General features: G+C 39.7%; 1 protein-coding gene across 3 annotated transcripts in view; it reads right to left on the bottom strand.

Annotated features, from left to right (window-relative positions):
- Positions 1 to 1,807: 1,807 nt before the first annotated feature.
- The window catches only part of ZNF507 (zinc finger protein 507), a 38,564-nt gene continuing 24,636 nt past the window's right edge, over positions 1,808 to 15,735 (bottom strand). For 2 of the 3 annotated variants that reach the window (XM_075008972.1, XM_075008970.1), the window contains exons 5-7: positions 12,883 to 12,987; positions 6,818 to 6,952; positions 1,808 to 6,667 (exon numbers count right to left, since the gene is read on the bottom strand). In XM_075008972.1, the coding sequence (XP_074865073.1) occupies positions 6,301 to 6,667; positions 6,818 to 6,952; positions 12,883 to 12,987 (607 nt within the window). In that variant the 3' untranslated portion in view covers positions 1,808 to 6,300. Of the gene's footprint in view, positions 6,668 to 6,817; positions 6,953 to 12,882; positions 12,988 to 14,679; positions 15,395 to 15,735 lie in introns of those variants that run through there. The other variant, XM_075008971.1, reaches the window with a different exon arrangement.

Raw genomic sequence — 15,735 nt, 5'->3', positions numbered from 1 at the left:
AACAGACTTCAGTGTGTTCAGAGCTATTATGAAGAGAATTGTGATCAGTTGTTCTGCCTTCAATAGCCATGGAGGACTAGAATTTGGTGCAAAGGAGACTTAGAAGATTTTTCCTAATAGCTAACTCTAAGGATAGTTAAATACTGGGATAGATTAGCAAGGGGGACCCTTGCTACTGGAGCCTTTAAAGAACCACTTAAGGTATATCTAGGCTACGCAGAAGATTGACCTGGTCAGGGTTGATCTTCCAGAACTTGATTTCATGTGCCTGGTAGCAGTCAACTCCTGCACTCTTCAATATTGTGAGGAGAAACTCTCCCCAGGGGCTTCCTCTGTGTAGCCAGGTAAGTCCAATTATAGATAAGGCAATTCCATCTACACAGCTGCTGTAGCTAGAATTGTTTACCTACAGTCCACTTATCTGCCTAATGTAGACTCAACCTCAGACTAACCTCTATCAAAGATGGTGTGGATATACTGCCTCAGTGTGTGTCTGCAGTAATTTAAAGGTAGCTGTTTGTAAGCACATCCAGAGATTCTCCTTTTGAGGAGAATGCTGAATGATTTCTAGAAGCACAGTTTCCACTAATGTGCCTGATCAGTTAATGCAGTGCAAAACCATAGGGCCCCAACTGTGAACAATATAAAATTGCATAATGGCAAAAGATAATACCCTTACAAAATCATTTGAGCATCTAAAGATATGCACTAGTTCTAGTTACTCTGAAAGATTTTGACTATTGGTTATAAGCCATCACTGTGGAATACTAGAATGTTTTGGGTACAGTAACTCCCTAGATATGTGCAAATTGACAGCACATATCTCAGGTTAACGTGATTTTGAGTGGTGGCGGGGCGGGGGGGGGGCTGGTGCCTGACTCCTAGCTGCCAGGCAACAGCTCCCCACCACTTAGAGGAGTGGAAAACTGACCAGCTGCTGCGCTGATCCGCTTTCATTGGGTGGCACATGAGAGCCTGACTTGTCTGCCTTCACTGAGGGGAGCAGGGAAACTGACCAGCACAGCAGCACTGGTCAATTTTTCCTTCTCCTGTGAGCAGGGGGCAGCCCAGAGCCAGGCTCTCAGCTGCTCCCCACTCACAGGAGACTGATCAGTGCTGTTACACTGGTCAGTTTCTCAGTCCCTGGGAGCAGCAGGGAGCTGGGAACCAGGTGCCAGCCTAGCGCCCAGCTCCCTTCTGCTGACAGGAGCTGGGAAACTGACTGGCACATCATTGGTCAGTTTCCTGACTCCCACCAGTGGAGGAGAGCCAGGAACCAGACTGCCATCTGCTTCAGTAGTTACTTTCCCTTGCTAAATATGTGTCTTAGGCTATGACTACACAAAAGGCTTTTCCCAGCAAACCTGGTCTTTCAACGGGGCGGGGGGGGGGAAGAGGAGAGGAGGAGGGGGGAAAGGACTATCTATACAACAGCCCCATATCCTCTGGCAGCATTATCTCTCTCCCCATTCAGGTATAATGCCTCTCTTGATAGTGTTCTGTTGACAAAACAGCCATGTAGATAATCTGGGGCCCTTTTATCGACAGGGCTTCTTGTTCACCAGGCAGCCCTGTGTGCAGGGCTTCTAGTCAGTCATTCTGTTGAGAGAGAGCCAGGCAGTCTGGTTGCTCTCTGTTGGCAGAGCAGATTGCTCTTTCGATCTGCTTTTATGTGTGGACGCAATCTGTTGACAGAAATTTTGCTGGGAAATCCCTTCCAACATTGACTTCTGTTGACAGAGGCTTCTCGTGCAGACGTAGCCTTATAGCATACAAATAAAAGCAGAATACTAAGAAATGTTTAACAAAAGTTTATTACCAAAATACAATATTAAAATCAATACATGACAAACTCCTGTAAAGCAAAATAAATTATTCTAACTTACAGTATTTCAGAAGGTAGTTAAAGTAGTAATAGACTTGCTTTAGTTCCAAACAGACAACCTGTTCCATCAGGAACGCAATCCTAAAGAGCGCTTAAGGCATGCAGTTTAATGTGCTGGGTAATATTATAAAATGCAATTCATCCTACTTGAATTAGGCTCAGTATATCAAAAGTAACTGCAGTCTTTACATGTCAGTCTTCTAAAACTTTTTTTTTTAATATTTTGGCTACAAAAAGCAGCGCCATAGTGTTATACCATTTCTTAAAAAAATAGTCATGTCCATGAATATCAAACACAAATTTCTATTAAATATATTTTATTCTGAGCACCCACTGTATCTTTTTTTTTTTTTTTTTTTTTTTTTAATTTTAATGATTAAATAAGTGCTTGGGAGTACAGTACAGTAACTCTGGCTGAATCCACTCTCTTTCTAGGCCCCAAGTACATAGTAGAAACCTACAATGGAAGATTATAGATCCCCAGCTAATTCATGAGTACAGTAGACCCCTGACTTATACCTAGGTTGTGTTCCTGGGCAACCATGTGTAAGTCAAATTTCGTGTAAGTTGGGACGGGGTAGGGGAGAGGCCCTGCACCTTCAGGTCCTCCAGTCCTGGCTCCTACCTGCTCCCATGAGCAGCAGGGAGCCCAGAGCCAGGCACAGCAGCGCTGGTCAGTTTCCTGACTCCTGCAAGTGGAGAGGAGCTGGGAGCCAGGCTGGTGCCTGGTTCCTGGCTCCCTGCCACTCACAATTGTGACCCGTGTTATTGCAAATGTATGTCAATCATGTAAGTTGGGGTGAGGGGCGTCTACTGCAGAAAATGGGAATTTACTGCTTAACAGAATTGAAGGCATCTGTAACAAAGGCCATAAGTTATAGTCCACATTGACTGACTTAAAATCTACTTAGAGCAGAGCTGAAATAAAAAGCAAATAGCACTGCAAGCCTGATGATTTGCTAGGTCTGTGTGCTAGCAGCTTCCTAAAATATGTGTGTAAATTCACAAAGGAACGAGAAGATTGAAATGCTGTAACCCTGAAAAGTGCTGTTAAACCCCAAACATGCAAATAAACTAACCACACAATGTTTTCCAAATCTGATCAGAACCCTTGCTTTCAGGAACTGATTTTGTAATCTATTCTACATTCAGAGCTGTTTAAGGGGAAATTTTTGAATGTGAATCAATAGCAGCATGCGGACAGTGAATAAGGTATGTTTGCCTGTGAATATTATTCTTTGAAGACTAGAAAGTTTTATTTCATAGTAATTTTTTAGATGGACCTCCTAACAAACTCCCACTTTCTACTGCTTTAGAACAACACATGGTTAACCAAAGATTACTCTAAAAAATAAGGAGATGGTAAAGAACACACTGTAAATAGCTGTTTAGTAGTCTCGCTGCATTATTTTATAACACTGCTCCCACAAAAAACATTACTGGAAAAAGTTTCCTGTTTCCATAAAGCTAGGTTCTCTGCCATCTTTCTTCTAGCTCATGTCTCCAAGTTCTTCACGTATCTTCATTAGTGTAACAACTTTAGAATGCATGATCCATTATGGGGAAAAAATTAGGTCACAAAGAAGGTTTCTAGGAGTATAAAATTCAAATTATGGATCTCTGATGGTTTTATATTTACTAGATTTTTGAATAACTAATACATGGAGTAAATACAGGAGCTGGAATGTGTGAATGTGTTCTGTGATCTCAAATAGTGAAAATATGTGCCCAATTTCCTGTTTGTGTTTTTTTTTTTCCCAAACACATAAGAATTCTGTATTAAGGATATGATATTAGTGTCAACACTGGTCACTAAGACTGTCTCCACAGCACCCTAAACTCAAAATAAGATATGCAATTTGTACTATGCAAATTGCATATCTATTTTGAGTTTTTTCAAAATATGCTATTTTGTGTTGAAATAATGTGCTATTTCAAAACATCCCTTATTCCTCCTGCAATGAGGAATACAGGGACGCTGAAATAGTGTGCCTGTTTCAGAAATTTCAAAATAATGGGCATATTTCAAAGACGCAGAGTAGCTATTTTGGGATACTGAGGTATCTTGAAACAGCTCTGTGATGCAGACATAGCCTAATTAAATATTTCCACCTCTGACTTAAGCTGTTCATTATTCTGTTTTTGAAGGGTCAAATTAGTCCTGTATGACTATGAAAGATTTCCTTCTCATTGGCCCTTTTTATATTCTGTTTTTAGGAAAAATGTAAAACATACACAAGTCACTTTCCATTTTATTAAAAACATTTGGAGGGTACTATGTTTAGTTCATGGATAGGTCAAACCTATTAGTCTAATGAACTGTGTGATCTCTACAAATTTGTAGAATAACATTTGTACATCTAACCTAATTTGTAACAAAGTTAATAGGATTATTTAAAAAGATAGAAAAAGTTAGAAATGTTTAACAAAACCCACTTTAGAAGATTTACCAGTACAGCTTGAAATACAGCTCTACTCTTTATCCAGCCTTTATACCCAGGATTGCTTCTGAAAATTGAAGTTGTATATAAAAAGCTACCCTCTTACTTTTTTTTTTTTTTTCCCCCCCGTTTGACCAGCTTTACTGTCTACAGGAAAACTTGGAAAAACAACATAGAAATAGCACCATGAAGACGCTACACTACTCATATGCCAGCCTCTACATAACTGTAGCTTATTTCTGCCAAAAATATATAAATAGGAATAAATACAAAAATTTTCTGCATCACTCTTTAAAACAAGTCTAAATAATGTATTGTCCATTTATAACAAATGAGCAACTAACTCAGGCATCACTGAACTGAGATGCTAAGAACTGGGCATGCTTTCATGCAATTGCAGTTTTGAAGCTACCTTTTACTTGAATGTTTCAAATTTCACCAAAATGCTTTAGTCTGGCTGCTGAAGGGGTCCTTTTCAACTGTGCGTGCGCGCTCGCGCGCTCTCTCTCTCTCTCTCTCCCTCACGGGGGACATGCCTTTTTTTTGTAGCAAGCATATACTGAACAATTTCTGGGGCCAACTTTACGTGTGATCTGGGCAGACTTCTTTGGCAATTAGCCTGCATATTGAAATTTCCATTGATCCATAGTCTGATGTGGGTCATTGAAACTACATAAAATCAGTGTTACAATTTTAGAAGCAAAATGGTTTCAAAAAGGCAGCAATTTCTAAGTGTTGCTTTAAAATCACACAGCAATTATGAAGTTCCCTTTGTGAATCGATATTGCATGCATGTATAAAACTTTTCTCTACTGTATGTATTGTTCCTTCTTCTTTTGGTGCAATGGAGGAAAGGTTGTTTCCGTAAAGGTCTGTGTGTTTTTTTTTTTTTTTTTTTTTTTTGCTAAATCATCTTATTGGGAAATTTGAAGTATTTTATGACAGAACTTTTTGAGTGAATTGTTTCATCCTGTGTTCAAAAGACTTTTCTAGGTGTTTCGGTACCTTGTGCGATTTTTCAAAAGTGGCTATGCGCCCACTGATTTTTGAAAGTCCCATTAAATTCCTATCTACAGCTTGGGGCCTAAACATCTTGAAAAATCTGTCCTTTTGTCAGTTACATTTCTGGTGACTGCCTGTTCCCACCCCAAGATTATGGCACTCAATGTACTCACATGGGAAAAAGAAATCACCAGTTAAAAATGCCAACTTATTTCATGATCTACTTGGTTTTAGAAGTTTGGCTCAGTATTTTAAAGAAACATGTTAAAGTCATGTGTAAACATGACTCATTAGCAGGTCTAAAATATCCTGAACTTATTTAAGATCTGGCTAAATAATTAGCAAGATACCTACTTCACTCAGCTGCCTTGAATCCAAACCACCTATTAGTGACACAAGGAGTACCATCCAGTACTGCTTATTCAGAAAGGAATAGGTTAGCCAGGAAAAGAGAGGCCTTAAAAATATATCGGAAGACCCCCTTCCCCACTGAAAATCTATCCCTAAGAATTAAGCAATATGTTTTAGGAGAGCATTAATTCCTAAGCTGTATCTGGCCGACTCACTTGCAGTGAATGAAAACAGTATTTGCCTGAAATGAGGGACACACTAAATACTTCTGACAAAAAAAAAAACTTTTTGAATTGAGCTAATATGTTTCGCTCCTGAGTCTGAATTTCTTATTGTGTCAATGCACTTGCATTAACACTAGGCATTGAGAAATCCAGACTTTTGGCATCACAGGGAAGAGTAAAAAGTTAGGTGGACCATTCCACAATTTCCCCAAAATGCAGTATTTAACATTTTTAGTTAACTAAATAATAATCTGTAATAGCAATAAATACTCAGCTTGGGAAATCCAATAAATTTTACTTGCATTTCTTCCCTTGAGCAAGTATCTCAGGCAACATTAGCAAAGACAGAGGAAACCCACTTTTAGGTAATCCTGCTTCTTTTAGCCGATAGTTGGATCTAGCTGGTATTCTGAGTTGCACTGTGGTCCTTATTTAGAATGATGTTAATTATTTCACCCTCATGTTCTTTCATATGTTCCAATAGATTTTCTTTGTTGGTGGATTCAAACCCACAAATACAACAGCAGAAGAGTAGAACACAGTATTCTGTACTAAGATGAGGTTGACTGGAGTTCTTTTCTAAATTGCATGAGGTATTAATTGTTGGATTAAGTTTTTGGTTTTCATTAGAACCTGAAATTTCATTAGTAGTCTGATTAATGGACTCCGGAAATGATACCAGGTCCTCTGAACTCTCTAGAACAGGTACTGAACTTTCATCAGTGCTCTCTAGCAGTGGCTTTCCAGGTAGCTGCTCTTGAAACCTAAAAAATAAGTTTTTAAAATGAGTACTTTTGGTTTTTTTTTTTTTTTAAGTTTAAATTTACAGATATTTCTTCTTGGGTCATAGTTGGTGCTTTCAGAAAGTCTAGATCAAGGATTCTAGCTTACAAGGAAGTGTAATGCATACACACCTGCCGCTTTGTGAAATTGCATCATTAATAGCCTTGTTCACTTGTTCATAATTATAATTTTGGTCACTTGCATGTTTCCACATATGGGACTTCAGGGAAGGAGGGTGGCTGCATACATACCCACAAAGAGAACATCTGAAAAACAATGAGCATAACAGAAGGTGTTGAACTGAATTCCAATACCTTTTTTTTTTTTAATAGGCCAAATGAGATATTACAGCTGAAAATTAATTCCCCTTCTCCAGTAAAATCTGGTTTAAATTTTTCCACACTGCAGCAAATGGAGTATATATCATAATTTAATGCAACTAAAAATAAAGCTTGCTAATGTGTCCTTGATTAAACTTTGGAACATCTTGATATGTAAAACATTTCAACTAAACAATTTAAAAAGCAAATCAAAACATAGAATGGCACTCAGTTTGGCTATTAGAATACTAAAAATACATTAGTGCTTATCACTTCAACTTACTTTCATTCTCTAACTGAAATTCAGCATGAAATTAGGCAAGAAATGTACATTAGTCTTATGATATTTTGAAGGAAAATGCAAAACAAGATCTGTATTTATTTAGGATCTAGCCAAATAATTAGCAAGATACCTACTTCCTTCAAGAAGAAGTCTTGTGGCACCTTTATAGACTAACAGATATGTTGGAGCATAAGCTTTCGTGGGCAGACACCTGCTTCATCAGATGTGTGAGTCAGGGAGGGTGGTTTTGGAGGGGTATTTAAAGAATGGGGTCCCAGTAAAAGGGAGGGCCAGAGCTGACAAGGTCTATTCAGCAAGGTGATAAAATCGAAAGCTTATGTTCCAAAATACGTTAGTCTATAAGGTGCCCCAAGATGACTTCTTCTCGAAGCTACAGACTAACACAGCTACCTCTCTCTGGTACTTCCTTCAAGTCACTCAGCTTCTGCTGCCTAGAGTCAACACCCTTTATTAGCAACACAAGGAATACCATCTAGTACAGCTTTCTTTTTTTTCCTAATCAAATAACTAGAAAAAGCTCTTAGTTTGCTACTGAGCATATAACATTCATCCATTAAATTTCACTTGTGTTCCTATTTGACACTGCAGGCATTTTTATACCCATCCCTGAATATATTTTGTAAGAGCAAAATTAAGGAAACCTGGGAATTTGTAACAAAAGTTACAGTATTTCTTTTTCTAACTTTGTTATCCTATTACTGTAAAGGTTTGGGGACTGTCCACCCACATTGAACAGAAAATTATGTACAGTAGAACCCTGATTCACAAGGAAGTTGAATTCTTGGATTTTCAGGTTACTCAGGGAGTTACCTTTGGAGTAGCAGGGAGCCGGGAACCAGGCTTCCGCCTAGTTCCCACCTGCTTGTGGGACCCTGGAAACTGACCAGCAACATGCTAGTCAGCTTCCTGGGTCCCGCCAGTGGAGGGGAGCCAGGCTATTGCCTGGTTCCCAGATCCCTGCCACGCTCGGGGATTGGGAAACTGCTCCTGTCAGGGGTAGCAGCGAAGAGTCAGGCCACCACCTCTGACAGGAGCATTTTCCTGCTCCAATCAGGGGCAGCAGTGGTGTTAACCTGAGACAGGTGTGTATCTCAGGGGTTTACTGCAGTGTGGGATTCAGCTGCATAATTCAAATATCTTTGAGAAGGTTTTGCAGAATGAAATCCTAAGTGTTTTTAGATACAATCATAAAGAATCCTATTCAATTTGTATAGAAATGTATTGGCTTAATACTAATTAAATATAATGGGACATTCAAAAATGAGGAATAGAGAGTTTTGTGGTTGAAGTAATTTTAAGGCATGTTGGCCAATACATTACCTACATAAGAGACAATGAAGGATGTGTAATTATGGGGGGCATGCATCACTAGCAAGCTGTGAAGCGTAAGGGCTTAGTGTATCAATAAGTACAACAGACACTATACTGAATTTGATTTTAATCAAAAACTGGCAGTTTCATCTTCTGTTGAAATCTCAAACTTGAGTAGTTGTACTCTAATACCCTAAGAATCTACTTCAGTCATATTCCCCTGCCCCCCACACCCCACTTCATCAACAGCCAGATTTTTCTGTCCAACTGTCCCAATGACATCTTACATTGTATGGTGGATTTGTTAAAATGGCTACCACCCATTGGAAAAACTTTAATTTTTCAAAGAAAATGTATTTGCCTGATACTGCCTCCCATAAAAATCAATGGGAATTTGGCACTGATGTTAAATGGCAGCAGTATCAATTGCAAGTGTAGCAGTCTGTATGTGGGATGGTTGCAGTTTCCACTAGCCAAATGACAAAAACAAAAAGGGAAACTCTACGTGCTGCTGCTCCCCAGAACACTGTGCTACAACCATAATCTTAAAGCATACATAAGGCACCGGATCCAGACACAGTGATGGTGAGGGTGGGAGGGGACAAAAGAGACGGATGCCCTGGGGCTTGGCAATTCAAAAGGGCTCCTAGCTGCCAGTACCACAAGAACGGCAATGGTCAGAATCCAGTTCCCTTGAAATCACTGCTGCAGAAGCATGCAGTGAGCTCTGGGTGGCTCTAAGGCTGGCAGTTCCCTGCCCTACCCCTTCCAAGAGCTTGGAGCCCTCTACCCACCTTGACCAGGGGCCTGGGAAGTCCATCTGCTCCCCCTGACTGGGCCTATCATGAGGTCACCCTTTGTCGCATCACTCTGTCATGTATCGGGAAATACACAATTCTATGCATGCAAGTAAGAGGGGATGCAGGGTTGTTTCACATTTAATTGGGCTTTTCAAATTAATGGAGGTCTCAGAGTGAATGTTACTAGCCAAATCAGATTGTTACATCACTATCCTGACATTTTAACAAATAAAAACAAATGCACACCTTTAAAATTCCAAAGCTGAGCCAAAAACACACTCCATACCACATGCATTACAAGAGTCTTTAATTATATGTTTGCACCTATAGCCATGTTGACACAGGATATTATAAACCCAAGGTGGATCAGGTAATATCTTTGATCAGACAAACTCCTGTTTCATGAAGGAGAAGCTTTCCAGCTATAAGGAGCTCTTCTTCATGTCTGGGAAAGATACTTGGTGTCACAGCTAAATACAGTGGGGAAACTTTTTTATGATTTAGCATAAGTAGTTAATATATTGTAAGAGAGTATTCAAGGTCAATAGGCCACCTTGAATGGTCTCTTACAGTGTGTTAACTACTTGTGTTGAATAATCTCTTCCACCTTGTATTTAGCTATGACATTGAGGCCATGTCTACTACTTCACTACTCTGCAATGTTCTGGTTCAGGGAATGGGGGGGGGAGGGGGAATGCTCCCTGGCTCCTCCCCTACCTGCATGCACAGCAAGTTGTGGTGCCATAAAGCACCAATGTAAATGGGCTCCCAGCAATGCTACACTCCTCATTTAGGTGGCTTACACATAGCACTGGGATTCCTCTCTCCCAGCACTAGCGGTGTGGCCATACTTTCACTTTAACGCACTGCACTTCAATGTTTTTAGTGTAGACTTTTTTTGCCTGAGTATCTTTCCAAGAGCTGGAGAAGAGCTCGGGGGGGGGGGGGGGAGTGCTTCTCCACCAATAGAAGTTTGACCAATAGAAGGCACTGCTGGACCCATCTTGTGTCTCTAATTATATGCCTATGTACTATTTTATTGCAGAACCCTTACCTTATTCAGAATGCACATCTGATAGTACAAAAGGGGTTCTCAACCTATTTACCATTGTGGACACATGTAGCCCGTGGGACACAGGTTGAGAACCACTTGTACAAAATAACTTGACAGTTCAAGACTTTATTTTTTGAAGTCTTATAGTTCAAAGAGCAGACTCCTATCTCTGCCACTAAGCATCAGATTTTTGCTTTAAAATTATATATAACACCATGGGATTAATGCTATCAGGTGCTCAGTATCTTCGGCTATCATTCATTTCAAATCAAAGCTGAGGGTGCTCAGCCACTTCCCAGGGTGCACGCTGTACTACTCATCCATGACGACATTCAGTAACATGATCCCACATAAAATACACACAGTATAATGAAAGGAAAGAAATGGATGTAAAACAAGCTTGCTGATCTTGGCCAATGTTTTACAGACTATTTTCATAATTCCACTTTTAGTAAAAGACAATTGGATAAAGGAAGGAAGCTTAATTTTTGCAGTTTGTATTCATCTTGTGGTTCTACATAAAACATAGCTGATAGAAACTAGGTCATTCTGCAGTTTTGTCTTGTACCTGGAGATAAGTTCCTTTATTTCTATAACATAAATCATCACACAGAATTGGGTTTGCCAATTTTTGTTGGATGTGTACCTGCAAATTTCATGACATAAGTCTTAATTAGAGATAAACCTCTAATTCCTAGAGACTCCAGGCAAATCTAGAGGCTTGGCAATCCTATAGTGAATTCAGTTTAATTTGCCCTACTGAGTTATTCTGTGCTGAATTATTAAACTTCACTGTACAAGAATATCCCAAATTGACAGTGCAGAAATTCTCACAACCTATGAGAAATAGTAAGAGAGGTAGCCATGTTAGTCTGTATTCTAACAAAACAAACCAGCAGTCATGTAGCATTTTAAAGACTAACACAATAATTTATTTGGTGATGAGCTTTTGTGGGACAGACCCACTTCTTCAGATCAATAGCACTTCCAGCACTGAGGTTCAAAAAAATTAAATAAAAACTGACCAATCAGATACGTGGAACTGAAGGGGGGAGGTCTGTGGGAGGGAATATACTGAGTGTCTTGCCTGAGATCTTTATGAATACCAAAGGAAGGAAAACAGTCCTTGTAATGAAAACAAAAAAGCAGTCCAGTGGCACTTTAAAGACTAACAAAATAATGCACGAGATTCCAAGGACTGTCTCCTTTTCTTTGGTATTTGTGATCTCGGGCAAGACACTTAGTATTTTCCACCCAGTTATCCCCACCTTCAGTTCCAGATATCTGACTGGTCAGTTGTTTGGGTTTTTTTTTTTTTTTTTTTGTGTTTTCCTTTGGGCCTCTGTGCTATATAACTGTGTGCTTCATCTGAAGAAGTGGGTCTGTCCCACAAAAGCTCATCACCTAAGAAATTATTTTATTAGTCTTTAAAGTGCTACATGACTGCTAACCTATGACAAAGTGAATCACCTGGGACATGAGAAGTCAGAAGTATCAAAGTTTTCAGTAGAACTAGGTGACACCACAATGCTTACCTCCAGAGCGACTGGATAGATGCAGAATGCATGACATCTAGTGTCACTATAAAGCACTTTGGAAAAGTGCATAGTGGGGAGATTCAGGGTATGTCTACACTGCCCACATTTTGGTGGAGTGCAGCTGCTGTGACAGGGGCAGTGTATTCACTCTTTATTTCCATGGAAGTGCTCTCTGCATGATTTGAAAAAAAACTCACCCCTAATGAGGGGTGGTAGTTTTATCGCCGGGAGCAAAGCGCTGTCTATATTGACAATTTTAGCACTAAAACTTTTATGGCTCAGTGGAGGTTTCTTTCACAACCCTGAACTAAAGTTTTAGTACTGAAAGTGGTAGTGTAGACACACACACTTTACATTTTGAAGCTGTGAGGAAGTTAATTTTTTTTTTTTTTAATCCCAATGGCCCTGGTTGTGTGTCCAGTTCTGCAGTATGAGTACCTTAGTTACTCTGCATTTTTGCTTTTGTCCTAGGTTTCCAACTCCTTGTTCCAAGTTAGCACTAGGTAGCCATGCTGAAATATTAGACTTCTGTTTATACTAACTTTTTTTCCTCAGCATGTAGGAATAGACGACTAATGATACTTAACAAATATAAGTGACTAGTGAGACTCATGTTCTTTAGGATAATATGATGCAACTCCAGGTTCTGTCTAACATGGAGACACTAAACACCAAATTAACTAATACTTTTTGCTTTTGTATGAGTGTTAATCAACTGACAATAGAGAATAGGAAGAAAAAAACTGCTCTACTACCTATGCAACCTAGTCTTTAGACTACAGAGAAAGCAATGAATCTAAACTCCACTTTATTTTATAAGGTAACAATCACACTATCATAGCTTTTGCCAACTCATAACTCTTACATACTTGTACTGTTCCATTAGCTGCACTGCCTGGTGCTCCTGTGGGTGGCGCCTCATATGACATTTCAAACTATTCATATTTGTTGTAGCGAAGTCACATACTCGACATCTGAAGAAATAACAACAAGTGAGTAATCCCAAAACCCGATAGTTGACCAGCACTATATCCATCCCAAGAGTAAGTGCCAGGATACGTTTTGTCAAGTCAAAAGCAATACAAAAGATATGTCATGTTCATGAGCTGATCTCTGCCTCAAGAGTACAAATTCTCCTCATCCCCTATGTTAAGGCATGTACACTTTCCCATGTAACTTACATCTTATAGTTTGAAATATGTTAAAAAAATAAGAACTGGAAATAAGATAAACAGTGGCAATTAGGAAAAAAGTGACACACAGCATTGCTTAAATATTAGTTTTATTGAATAACTTAGAAATCAAAATCTCTCTATGAAAACAAACATCCTAGACACCTCAGACTCAAATCTGTGGCCACTGCAGTGTACATAATTAAAATACTGCAAGAAAAAACAACCAGATCACTGTAGAGAGATGATAGCATCTCTTACTAAAGCTATGTTAACCCTAAATTACATTGTTTGTTTGTTTTTGTAAGTTACTATAATTTAAAATATTGAGCATTACAACAAGCATTAACACTTTGACATAGTATATAACAGAAACCCAGAGGGGCAAAGGGAACAGTGGTTAGCCAACTTCTAAAGATGAATTAGTTCCATACAAATGTAGCACTTTTAAAAATATATAATGTAGTACACGTTCAGTGGCCACCATTCAAAGCAGAAGGAATTTAAATCTTGCCACCAGGCAATGGTCTCTAATTTGTCCCTTAAGAGACAATCCTGCCAAGTAAAAACTGAGAATTTGCATTCATCACCATTAACTTGGTTTAAAATTTTAAAAGGACATAATGCCTATGCTATTTCAGACCAAAGGTCCATCTAGCCTAGTATCCCCTCTTCCAACAGTGGTCAATGCCAAGTGCTCCAGAGGGTATAAACAAAATAGGTAATCATTAAATGATCCATCCTCTGTCATCCACTCCAAGCTTCTGCCAAACAGAAGCAAGGGAAACCATCCCTACTTATCCTGGCTAAAAGCCACAGGTGGCCCTATTGTCCATGAGCTTATCCAGGTGTGGTGGTATTGTCGTGTTTTTGGTTAAACTGTTAGGCTGTGGCCACACTTGGCCAAAATTTCAAAATGGCCATGGAAAGGGCCAAATTGGAGAATAACTAATGAGGCTCATTAGCATGCTGCCGGCCACAGGAGTTCAAAAATGCTGCATTTCACTCGCAAGCGGCTCAGCTACACGAGGTCCTTTTTGGAAGGACCCCGCATATTTCAAAATCCTTTTATTCAGCAGTTGCCACAGTTCACTGTTCCTGGCCAATAGGAGCTGTGGAAAGTAATGGAGTAGGTTACCATTTCCGAGAAGTGAAATCTTGGACAGATGACTAGGAAAGTGTATAAATATTCTGCTCAAACATGCAGGGGTGTAATCACAAAGGTCAAAGCGCAATTGAAGTTGCAGCTAGGAAAGAATGTGAAAGGCAACAAAGGTTTCTACAGGTCTGTTAGCAATAAGACGGTGGTCAGGGCAGGTGTAGGGCCATTATTCAATAGGGAAAGTAACCTAATGACAGATGATGCAGAAAACGCTGGAAAACTTAATGCTTTTTTTTTTTTTTTGCCTCTGTCATAGACAAACTCCACTCCCAGACTGCTGTACTGGGCAGCACAGTACATGTAGGAGGTACGCAGCCCTCAGAGGGGAAAGAACAGGTTAAGAACTAGTCAGAAAAGCTGGATGTACACAACTCCATGGGACCAGATGTAATGCATCTGAGGGAGCTGGCTGATGTGATGCAGAGATGTTGGTCATTATTTCTGAAAACAACTGGCAACTGAGGGAGAACCCAGATGATTGGAGGCAGGGTGGAAGGCAAATGTAGTGCCCACCTTTTTAAAAAATGGAAGGAGGAGACTCTAAGGAACTACAGACCTGTTAGTGTCTAAGTTCCTGGAAAAATCATGGAGGGGATCCTCAAGGAATCTATTTTGAAGCACTTGAGAGGAAAGTGATCAGGATTAGTCAACATGGATTCACCAAAGGCAAATCATGACTGACCAACTCAATTGCCTTCTATGAAGAAGTTAACTGGCTCTGTGGCTATGGGGAAGACAGTGGATGTGATATACCTGGACTTTAGCTAAGCTTTTAATAGTCTCTCACAATATTCTTTCGAACAAGTTTAAGTATGGATTGGATAAATGGACCGTAAGCTGGATAGAAACCTGGTTAGATCGTCAGTCTCAACAGGCTGTGACCAATGATTTGATTTCTGGTTGGTCATCAGTATCAAGTAGAGTCCTCCAGGGGTTGGTCCTGGGATAGTTTTGTTCAACATCTTCATTAATGACCAGCACGAGGGAATGGAGTTCACCGTCTGCAAGTTCACGGATGACACTAAGCTAGGTGGAGAGGTAGATATGCTGGAGAGGAGGGATAAGGTCCAGAGTGAATTTTATTCCTATATTGTTTCATAATCAGGGTGACAGCTATCCATTAAAGCTATTTTGGTGCATGCGCGCACATTTCTGTTGCACCCTTCAACTTGAAGTGCTTTGCAAAAAGTACATGTACATCAATGTGCAGCCAACTCTTGGATCAATAGTGGAACAAAACACATGGCAAACAATGAAGGGAAGACATTTTGGACAAAAGCACCAGAACAAGGGAAAAGTGCCACAGAATCTTTTAATATGAACAGATGAGATTTCAGTTCCTGATTTTCAAGATTTCCACAACGCAAACTTCATGACAGTTTGTTAAC

Source organism: Carettochelys insculpta, chromosome 14, assembly GCF_033958435.1.
Source record: "Carettochelys insculpta isolate YL-2023 chromosome 14, ASM3395843v1, whole genome shotgun sequence".
Classification (NCBI taxonomy): domain Eukaryota; kingdom Metazoa; phylum Chordata; order Testudines; family Carettochelyidae; genus Carettochelys; species Carettochelys insculpta.
The sequence above is the reverse complement of the archived record's forward strand: the minus strand, read 5'-3'. Positions and strand labels throughout refer to the sequence as shown.